The 11,011-nt window shown below is 41.2% G+C and overlaps 3 protein-coding genes and 1 long non-coding RNA gene across 5 annotated transcripts; 3 read left to right on the top strand and 1 right to left on the bottom strand.

The window, feature by feature from the left end:
• Nucleotides 1-432: 432 nt before the first annotated feature.
• LOC125983461 (uncharacterized) lies at nt 433-4,779 on the bottom strand. 2 transcript variants are annotated; one of them, XR_007486723.2, is made up of 2 exons: nt 4,642-4,779; nt 433-2,363 (listed from the first exon to the last, which is right to left on the bottom strand). It is a non-coding gene; the product is annotated as an uncharacterized lncRNA (long non-coding RNA). The 2 variants fall into 2 exon arrangements; XR_011086640.1 differs by having other exon boundaries at nt 433-3,023; nt 4,642-4,767.
• rack1 (receptor for activated C kinase 1) lies at nt 490-3,228 on the top strand. The gene is made up of 8 exons (XM_049744499.2): nt 490-640; nt 1,065-1,236; nt 1,614-1,761; nt 1,904-1,999; nt 2,203-2,313; nt 2,478-2,618; nt 2,820-2,930; nt 3,117-3,228. Exons 1-8 carry the CDS (start codon nt 532-534, stop codon nt 3,180-3,182), a joined length of 954 nt encoding a protein of 317 aa, XP_049600456.1. The 5' UTR covers nt 490-531; the 3' UTR covers nt 3,183-3,228.
• LOC125983381 (nucleoside diphosphate kinase homolog 5) lies at nt 3,729-6,636 on the top strand. The gene is made up of 5 exons (XM_049744579.2): nt 3,729-3,887; nt 4,651-4,847; nt 5,249-5,349; nt 5,431-5,549; nt 5,641-6,636. The coding sequence occupies exons 1-5, from the start codon at nt 3,762-3,764 to the stop codon at nt 5,725-5,727; spliced, it is 630 nt and encodes a 209-aa protein (XP_049600536.1). The 5' UTR covers nt 3,729-3,761; the 3' UTR covers nt 5,728-6,636.
• Nucleotides 6,637-8,142: 1,506 nt separating this feature from the next.
• On the top strand, nt 8,143-10,745 carry nme5 (NME/NM23 family member 5). The gene is made up of 5 exons (XM_049744566.2): nt 8,143-8,412; nt 8,608-8,804; nt 9,574-9,674; nt 9,752-9,864; nt 9,944-10,745. Exons 1-5 carry the CDS (start codon nt 8,266-8,268, stop codon nt 10,025-10,027), a joined length of 642 nt encoding a protein of 213 aa, XP_049600523.1. The 5' UTR covers nt 8,143-8,265; the 3' UTR covers nt 10,028-10,745.
• Nucleotides 10,746-11,011: the final 266 nt, after the last annotated feature.

Consider the following 11,011-nt stretch of genomic DNA (forward strand, 5'->3'; position numbering starts at 1 on the left):
CTTCCAAACAGTTGCAGTGTGTACAGATCCAGAAGAGGTGCTGGACAGTTTCAAGGTGGCTTTCTCAGAAAACATAAAAACCTGTTCACATTAATGTCCCTTTTAAACTTTGTAATGTAATGGTTCACGGGATAACATTTATGAGAAATTTGGTATGACACCTCTTTTACTTTGTTCGTCAGGAAAAAAAAATCGCCATCGTCCATATATACGTTTTCCCAGTCAATATCATTGAGAAAAGAGTTTCAATAGAAGATCACATATGAAACTGATGAAAACTCTCTCTGAAATAATTCACGAAGACTTCTATTACTATTGTTATTATGTGCCGTCGCTGCCAAGCTTACCCGTAACCGTATTGCGTCACCATTTCCCAGAAACCTTTGCTGGCTTCTCACCCCTCATAGTTTTTGCATCCGGGTCTCAACTTCCTTTTCCTCTGTGCCCAGATGCAATGAGGACCTACAGTTAAGTTGGGCCTCTGAAAATCCGAATCCATCCTCGTAGAAGGCTTCATCGATCGACGCCAAAATGACCGAGCAGATGACAGTGAGGGGGACCCTTAAGGGGCACAGTGGATGGGTCACCCAAATCGCCACTACGCCTCAATATCCCGACATGATTCTGTCGGCGTCCCGAGGTGAGGTTCCACCGCCGGTTTCGCCAACATGGCTGCGCTAGCGTAATGCGGCGAGCGATATTCCCGTCGTGGCGTCAAATAAACCACAATGTTACGCAGAGTGCACGTCAAATATATACAGTCATTAATCGTGAGGCAACTAGTCATAATTAGGCAATACTTACTTTTTCAGCCTGACGAAACTGGACAGACATGAGTAAATGATTTGTTAGCCGCGGTTGCTAACGCTTCAGTGGCACCTGACTGACTAGGTTGGCGAAGTCCGAACTTCTCATGTTAAAATCCCGAAGCTATCAATGATGGTGGATAGACTCGTACTAATTGCAAAAGTTTTTTAATGTTAGTATTTCTGGATAACGTTCCAGTCACCTTCCTGAGGAAAAGTCTATTTGCCCTGAAGACCTCTTGTCTGCCTTCCTCACAGACAAGTCCATCATCATGTGGAAGCTGACCCGTGATGAGACCAACTATGGCATCCCCCAGCGCTCCCTGAAGGGCCACTCGCACTTTGTTAGCGACGTTGTCATCTCCTCCGATGGACAGTTTGCCCTGTCTGGAGCTTGGGATTCCACCCTCCGTCTGTGGGACCTTACCAGGTATACATCAGAGGCTATTTTAATAATAGAAAATTATATGATAAAAGTGATGGCCTCAACTATACACAAGTTTAAGGATTGTACTTTCAACCTTCAACCCATTCACCTCTTCCTATTGACTGACACTTTTCCATGGGCTTTGCTATCCAACTTGGGGAAACTTTCCTCCAGTGATAAATCACAAAATCAACAAGACATGAGATTTTGCATAGGATTAAGATTTGTAGAAACAAATTGATGCTTAATCTCAGATATCATGGATTTGCAAAGGTTTTAGTAATTAGTCATTGGGGTGTTAAATTTGAGGTGGTTGGATTTTTTTCCTCCGTTTAATAATTGATTGTTACATTGAAGTGCTTTGTGCGATGTCTCCACAGTGGCAACACCACCCGCCAGTTTGTTGGACACACCAAGGATGTCCTGAGTGTGGCCTTCTCTGCCGATAACCGCCAGATTGTGTCTGGCTCTCGGGACAAGACCATCAAGCTGTGGAACACGCTTGGTGTCTGCAAGTATACCATCCAGGTAGGCTGCTGAACTTGAGACGTATGTAGTTGAATTTGCCTCGAATATCTGTTTTTTGATCAACAGTCTCCGCGAATAGCTGATACTGTGACAAAGATCATTCCAGCAAATGAACGATTTCTCTTATGTTTTCCCCTTTCAGGATGAAGGCCACTCTGAGTGGGTGTCTTGCGTGCGCTTCTCCCCCAACAGCAGCAACCCCATAATTGTGTCTTGTGGCTGGGACAAGATGGTCAAGGTATGCTGTTCCATCTAAAATGCACATTTGTGAAATAATGCACATTTCTAACATGCTTTTGCCCAGTGATTATTTTAAAAATGCATGTATTATCTTAGTTTCACACACTGATGAAACACTTTTAGTATGAGGGCATGATTCTGTGCAGCATCATATGAATCGTGTGTCTTCATTTCAGTAAAACACTTTTGTTTTGCACCAAGGTGTGGAACCTTGCCAACTGCAAGCTCAAGACCAACCACATCGGCCACACTGGTTACCTGAACACGGTGACAGTCTCTCCTGATGGCTCCCTTTGTGCATCTGGTGGAAAGGTAAACTCAAGGTCCAGCTTGCTGGTTTCTGTGTTGAAGTGTGAACTCATCTGTTTTGCAGCAATGATAAAGTAGCTTATTCTGAGCATTAGGTCCACTTAAAATTATTATTGTCGAAGTACAATGCCAACGTTATTAGAGCGTGTTGATTTTGTCCCCTTCAGGATGGTCAGGCCATGCTGTGGGACCTGAATGAGGGCAAGCACCTCTACACTCTCGACAGTGGTGCCACCATCAACGCCCTGTGCTTCAGCCCCAACCGTTACTGGCTGTGCGCCGCCACCGGTCCCAGTATCAAGATCTGGGTAAGACTACTCTTTTCCCATACTCCAGAAGCCGTGCCGGTCATATGTAAAGTTCCACAGTGTGTGACAATGATGTGACTTCCATGCCAACTGTATTATATGATGATAACAGAGGCTGTTTCTGAGTCAACAAGATGAGGCTTTTCTCTTCATCACTTGTTGCCCCTTGTTTCCTGACTAAGTTTTTCCCTATTTCTGCAGGATCTGGAAGGCAAGATTATTGTGGATGAGCTGAGACAGGAGGTGATCAGCACGAACAGCAAGGCCGAACCCCCACAGTGCACCTCCCTGGCCTGGTCTGCAGATGGACAGGTATGCTTGATTTAGTAGAGCGTTGAAAGTGATTGTCTTCCCCCCAGTGATTATCCTACTCACTTTAAACTCTGATGTCCACTGATGACAGTCCTGCAAATATGAGGGGTCAAATGGATTTTTTTGTGTGTCAACATGACATTATTTTAGCTTCATGTTAACATGTCTCCTTTTGTTTTTGTACAGACCCTGTTTGCTGGCTACACTGACAACCTGATCAGAGTGTGGCAGGTTACTATTGGAACCCGATAAGAACTTTTCCTTAAAGTATCTTTGAATAAAAGACTGTTTGAAAGAATCTTGAGTTTCATGCTCTGTTTGAAATGTGTCAGGACCACATCTGTTATTTGATACAATGTATTGTGCTAATATACCAAAATTGTTGCACTGTGTTCTACGCATCTGTATAATTTGGAAGTTTCAAACATTGTCTGTTCCATTATCTACATTTGAAGTTTTGAATTATTTTTCTGCTATTGTATACTATGAAGTCTAATATTGCCTCACTGTCAATCTGTCCACTGGAGTGAGATTGGTAAAAAAAAAAAAATGATTTTGCCATTTGGTATACCTTGTTCCCCACAAGATGTTTGTTGTCCCCTTAGCCAGTTCAAAGCAGTTAACACTAAACTACTGACCAAACAGGTAATTTATGTAAAGTACAGTATGACAGTCAAACCCGGTGGACCGTGAAATTGCAGAAAATGTTGTGCTTGTGTCCGTTTGTTCTGCGGAACTGCAGTAGTATGTTTATCGTATCCTAGCAACATAGGTCCGACCGCACCAAGATTAGACCAGGCACGCACACGCCCATTCGATATTTCGTCTACCATGGACACTGCGTCGTTTCCTCGTATTCATGTGGAAAGAACTTTGGCGCTCATTAAGCCAGATGCATTTCAGAAGAGTGAGGAAATTGAGGACATCATTCTGAGAAATGGCTTCTCTATTTTGCAGGTGGGTTCGGATAGGGATAGATATTTTATTGGTCTTTAATGCATAGGCGCAGATGGCATTTGAGGTGGGTGGTTTGATTGCGGTTTCATTAGGACCATGATGTGTCCACAGCACTCAAAAGCGACAAAAAATCCGATCAAACAGGACGGATCGCGACAAGCGTGGAGCCTGCAAAGCCTATATTGTGCTGTTGATGCGTTTATGTTTCACCAAAAAAGTGGAAATTTGTACTTCTCTCCGAGTTTTCTTCCTGACGTCGGATATTCAACTCGTGCTATCGACTCCACATGTAAACACTATAATTGCATGTGCTGTAAAGCTGGCAACGTGCACAGCGTACAGCGCGTCTTTTCCGATTCTCATTCAGCCAGCGCGTCTTTCCACGCTGGAAAAAGTTAGGTGTTTTCTCAGCGTGAAAGACAAAAGGAACAATTTTCTGATTTTCAGTAGGTGTTTGTACCTTTTTTCTACTTGGCTAGGCTGGCGACATGTACTCAGGAATAGCTGAATTCAACTATACTGAAAATGTTTGTGGAAATCGTTATATCTTTGGTTGCATTTTGACCTGAGAGTGAGGTTTGCAGCCAGGGTGAGGTGTCCGTGCAGTGCCTGTTTAAAATCTTCAGAAATAACGCTGAAAATGAAGGGGAAAAATAAATCCCGTTGCTAAGATATGGTAGTTGATTGTTCTATGTATAGTAAGAAAGGTTCAGAAAATTCCTTGTCACAATGCAAGATGTGTATAACAACTCACATCCAACAGAGGAGGAAACTGCAGATGACTCCAGAACAATGCAGTGACTTCTATGCAGAACATTATGGAAAACTCAACTTTCCCAGCTTGACTGCCTACATGAGCTCTGGTCCAATCATTGCCTTGACTCTTGCCCGAGACAATGCGATAGCCCACTGGAAATCAATCATTGGACCTGCTAGGATCACAGAAAGTCACATAGAATGGTAAGCTGCATAACATATTACTTAACATTACTTTTCTTTTTCTTGCCAAACAATGCAACATTTGTTTTTGCTCCCTTATTTCATGAACTAAACTGAGAGAATTGAACCCTTTTCTGTGACCCATTTTCTGCAGGCTCTTTTTTTGTTCTCTCAAAATGTGTCCACATTTTGCAAAGGCAAACTGCTCAGTGGGAGGGATGGGACTTTTGTGCACATAGAAAAGTCTAAGCTTTCAGTTTCAATTCGGATCCTGAAATATTGGAGCAAAAATTGATTTCATATTCAGTACATACACTTACTAGATGTTCTCAGTGTAATTCAGTCCCCGGTATCTAATACAGTTCTAGTGAGTGTTGATCTTCTTGTGAATGTGTACTTTGATTTTTTTTTTTTTACTGTAGCCTTAGAGGAAAATATGGCACGTCTGATCTGCAGAACGGTCTCCACGGCAGCGAGTCATTTCATGCTGCGTCCAGAGAGATCAAATTCATGTTCCCAAACAGTAAGATGCTTACACATACACACGCACACACGCATTGTTTTTTTTTAACACATGCACTATAATTGTGCTCAAAATACACAGCTTTGATTGAGGCCTTTCCCACAAGAAAAGAAACTGAAGAATACCTGAGTCGATATGTGAATGAAACATTGCGCCACGGACTCACTGAGCTCTGCAAACACAAACCACTCAACCCATTTGTAAGTATTTAATTGTTTTAACACGCAAGATGGGTTCATTTTGACCAATTACCTCAGGTTACTAAAGCCTTAACATTATGTCCTTAACTAGATTTGGCTCGCTGACTGGCTCATCAAAAACAATCCAAACAGGCCTCAAATATGTGATGGAGCCTTACAAAAGAAGCAAAATGACTGACGAAAAAGGGTAATACTGCGGAAAATCAACGTTGAACCGTTCACAATGGGATTTCATGTTCTGTAGGGTGAATGTATTTGCTCTATGTCAAATGATTTACCACATCTTTACTAACTGTACAGACAATGTTTCAAGTCACAGTTTAACATTTTGGACTGTTACAAAGAAAATAAGTGAAACTACTTTTTGGAGAGGCGGCACTGGTTAGCAAATCCGCCTCACAGTTAGGAGGGTGCGGGTTTCGATTCCACCTCCGGCCCTCCCTGTGTGGAGTTTGCATGCTCTCCCCGTGCCCACGTGAGTTTTCTCAGGGCATTCCGGTTTCCTCCCACATCCCCAAAACATGCATGGTAGGCTGATTGAGCATTCCAAATTGTCCATAGGCTCAACTCTTGTTTTTTTAGGTTCTGAACATTTTCAACTCTTGGTTCGGAAATTTTTTTTGGAGGTTCAAATCTTTTTTTCCAGTTTCACACTTTTGACCAAACTCTGCCGTGGGCGGCGCCTTGCTCAAGGACACTTTGACGTGATGACTGAGCTTCGGGATCGACCGTACCACCTTCAAGTTGGGAGTCTATCACTCTATCACATTTGATATGTGATTCACAGGTGACTCATTGTTTTAAATTACAAGCATTTGTTTTCAGTCTTAAAATTATGAATAAATTGTGTTGAACAAACATATATTTCTCATATTTGTCCCGCACCTCTGGAAAAATTGTTCAATTGTTCAAAATCTTTCTTTTTGAGGCCTTTTCTTATTTATTTTCTGTCATCTTGTCAAATCAATGTTTTCAGTCTGCGGCAAAAATGTAACTATTGCCATTTAGTGTTACGATGTTTGATGTGAATTCAGTTACAACCAATACTGTCCATCCTCTGATCAAATTCCTTAAAATGTACCCCACTGCATGCATTTATAGAAATCCCAACCATAGCAGGTACATTAACTTAACAGTCTCTGTTCTGTTTTAAGTACAATACTCAGAAATGCCTTTCGGAACACATGAAATGAAGAAATCCAAATGTGCTGAAATTTGAGTTGGTCCTCAAAATAAAAAAAACATTATGAAGTAATTGAAATACTTATCTGTTCTTCAGAAGAACTTCAAAATGAAACGAAAGTAATGATTCTGTGTTGCGATGTGATCCATGTTATTTAGTATTCACCGAGGACCGAGTGTGACATTATCAGTAGTGTTGGCTCGTGAGTGAACGATTCGTTCAAAATAACGAATCTTTTCAGGGAACGTGAGTGAATGGATCACTTCCTGAAGTTTTTCGTTCCTTTTTCAATTCATATGACTTCAACCAACATGCAATGACGTAACTTATCCCACACCGTAGGTGTTGGTAATGCGCATTGAAGCTGGTGCCACCTCGCCATAAAACAAAACAAAGAAGAAAAAATGACGTATTTCCCTGTTCACGAATGAGTCACTGAATTGCATTTCCTGATCACCAACTGTAGCGTCCGAGTGACGTCACAGATCAAACAGCCAATCAGGAGGTGGGGGTGAGGGTGGGTGTGCCACTTTTCACTTTCAGTTAAGCTTTGACCACGATTTTTTCCCTAATGAAGTGGCCTGTTAATAGGTACACCTGAAAATGGCGGTGTACCTAATGCGGTGTCCATGTGACGTCACAGATCAAACAGCCAATCAGAAAGTGGGGGTGAGGGTGGGTGTGGCACTTTTCACGTTCACTTAAGCATTTTCCATAATGAAGTGGCCTGTTATTAGGTAAACCTGAAAAAGGCGGTGTACCTAATGGAGTGTCCGAGTGACGTCACAGATGAGCCAGCCAATCAAAAAGTGGGGGTGAGGGCGGCTGTGGCACTTTTCACTTTCAGTTAAACCAGGGGTGTCGAACTCCAGTCCTCGAGGGCCGCATTCCAATATGTTTTCCAAGTTACCCTCGTTAAACACACCTGCGTGAAAAGATTTTGGTCATTTTCACGTTCTGCAGCGCTAAAACTTTTCACGCAGGTGCACTTAATGAGGGAATCTTGGAAAACATGTTGGAATGTGGGCCCGAGGACTGGAGTTTGACCATGATATTTCCCTAATAAAGTGGCCTGTTATTAGGTACACCTGAAAATGGCGGTGTACCTAATGGAGTGTCCGAGTGACGTCACAGATCAAACAGCCAATCAGAAAGTGGGGTGAGGGCGGGTGTGGCACTTTTCACTTTCAGTTAAGCTTTGACCATGATTTTTCCCTAATGAAGTGGCCTGTTATTAGGTACACCTCATGGACACTTCAATAGGTACACTATACGAGGTAAAAAAATAAAATTAAAATAAAGTGTAGCGAACGATTCGGTGAACGATTCTTTTGAACGAATCTTTTGAGTGAACCGATTCTAAAGATTCAGTTCACTTAAAAGAACAGGAATGCTATCAGTGCGGGTAAAAGCTCAACGATTGTGTGACGTCATAAAGTGCCGTTCGCCTCAATCGCCAATCTTGCAAGACGCTCATCCTGCTATCAGAATGCCAAAACAAAATTGAGGACAAGGAAAACAAACAAGGATAGGATGGAGGACCAAACGGGGAAGCAGGAGGAAACTGAATTCCCCCGTATTTACGTGGAAAGAACTTTGGCCATTATTAAGCCAAATGCGATTCACAAAAGTGTGGAGATTGAAGACATCATTTTGACATCGGGCTTTACTATTTTACAGGTTGGTCTCAAGTCAAAAATCATGGTGACATAAATGTTTTTCTCTCACCAGAAGGGGGTGTCTGAAATCGCTCATTGTCAGTTGTGGTAATTGTGACTAAGTGTAAAATACAGTTGCTGAATGATCAATCAATGTAGTTGTATTGAACTTTCAGTTAACATTTCATTGAAGTGTCCAATCATTCATACTTGACAGAAAAGGAAACTTCAGTTGAGTCCAGAACAGTGCAGTGACTTCTACACGGAACATCATGGAAAACTAGCCTTTCCCAAACTCACAGCATACATGAGCTCTGGTCCAATCATTGCTTTGACTCTGGCTCGAGACAACGCAATAGCCCACTGGAAGGCCATCATTGGACCAGCCAAGTTCACAGAAAGTCATCCAGAATGGTGTGTCCCGCTTTTTAAGTTGGCTTCTTTTTTTTTTTTTTTTTTCAACATTGCACAACTGACATTATCCAGTAGAAGGTATTTCAGTTATGAGGAAACTCTTAATTAGATGGATGTTACTTCTTTTTCTCATGGTGGTATTTCTATTGAACATAATTCAGCCTGGAAGACTCGTGTCAATCTTTTGACCGAATCATAACACCTCACAGTAGTGTGATCCATCAACATGACACAATCAACCCATTTCTTTATCATTAAGTAATTGACTCCTAGATATCACTATTTCCCCCAAAATATACGGTATGAGCTATGCAGTTGAGTGGCCAAAACTGTGCTTTCATCAGACCATAACACATTTTACAACGTAACCCTACCCACTCCATTTTCTACACTGTTCCAAAAGAGAATTGACAGCCATTGCACCAGTTGGAACTGAGGCCGAGAGTTGCTCAGGGCCCAAGTAACAGCCAACCAATCACTGCTCAACTGTTTTTCATGTGACATTTGCAAGGTGAGTCTTGATTGGTCAATACCTGAGCCATGCGTGACTGAGATGCCATTTTCAGCAAAGACAGCATATACTGTAGATAAAGATAACCCACTCAAGCATGGGGAGAACACGAAACTGTATAGGAGGGCCTTGACCTTTCAACTGTCAAGCAAGCCTAGCAATCATTTAAAATAAAAAAATGTCCTTGTTGTTTTTATTTTATTTTAATTATACTGGTTATTGAGATTTTTTGAAAAGGTTTCTGTGTTGTTCCTCCAGCCTTCGAGCAAAGTATGCTACGTCTGAGCTGGAAAACGCTCTCCATGGCAGCGAGTCATTTCATGTGGCGGAGCGAGAGATCAAATTCATGTTCCCAAACAGTAAGAAACATACCCGCAACCGCGTGCTGTTGGTTGCATTCAATGCAAAATGAGTCTCTGAACTATACTTTTTGTAGCTTTAACTGTTCCCACAAGAGAGGAAACAGAAGAATACCTGAGTCGTTATGTGAACCAAACTTTGCTACAAGGACTCACTGAGCTCTGCAAGCACAAACCACTCAACCCTTGTGTAAGTGAATTACGGCACATGTATTTGTCACTCACTACTGAATGGAATTGTTGTGTCTCCCCAATAACCCTTTCAATAGGTTTGGCTTGCTGAGTGGCTCATCAAAAATAATCCAAACAAACCTCAAATATGTGATGGAACTGTTGTAGAAGAAGCAGAATGACATCAGGGAAAAGAGCAAAGAAAAAAAAACATGATATTGCAGTACAACAATAATATTTAAAGAGGAAATGTTTGTCTTTGCAGTGTGTTCAATGCAGTCCCATTAGTATAAAAACACAGCTCATTCTGATTGGATGGAATTAAGCAGGAAAATCCACTCATTTTATAGGGTGTGGCCATTTTGCCACAAAAATGACATCAGTTTCTCAGGGCTCAGGTAACAACCAAGCACGGCTCAGCTTGCAAAATTCGCATGACCAAGCAAAAAATCCTGAGCCTTAATTGGTTCTTACTTGAGCCCTGAGCAACCGTTATGTCATTTTCAGACAAAAGCAGGTGAAATGGATAAAAATAGTGGAATTTTGCTGCTTAATTCAACTTCAACCAAGGTAATATTAATTAAAAAATGAGTAGTTTTACCACATAGAGCATATTTTTTAAAATTTGTTTTACTTCTTCTTATAATAATATTGACAACTGTACTTCCAATGCAAATGAATACTACTTTTAGAAACAGGTAAAATCAGTTATTCAATCTGATCTCAGTAACTTTTGTGTTAAAGTGTAATCTGTTATCATTTAAGAAACTGACGTTTTAAAATGAAAACGTAACATGAGTTTAAGTCATTGCACTAAGGTAGTTGCTATTAAAATGCTATGCACAGTACAAAAAGAAAGACAAACTTTGATTGTAAATAAAGTTCCTATGAATATTCAAACTAGCATCCAAGTGCATGCCTATTTTCTCCCAGCTCACCTCATTTACATCTGTCAAACAATAACACAACAAATAACAAACTTGAGCTATTGCAGGTATAACAGAAGATTTTTTTTTTAGGTATAACAGAAGAGGATTGAGGAACGATTTATAGGTATAGAGGAAAATTAACATCAAATGTTACATTTGGCTAAAATTGCTTAAAATACACGCACGCACTTTTTAATACGGTGATAGCCTACTAGTTTCATCAGCATGCCCACATAA

Source organism: Syngnathus scovelli, chromosome 1 (genome assembly GCF_024217435.2).
Source record: "Syngnathus scovelli strain Florida chromosome 1, RoL_Ssco_1.2, whole genome shotgun sequence".
Taxonomy (NCBI): domain Eukaryota; kingdom Metazoa; phylum Chordata; class Actinopteri; order Syngnathiformes; family Syngnathidae; genus Syngnathus; species Syngnathus scovelli.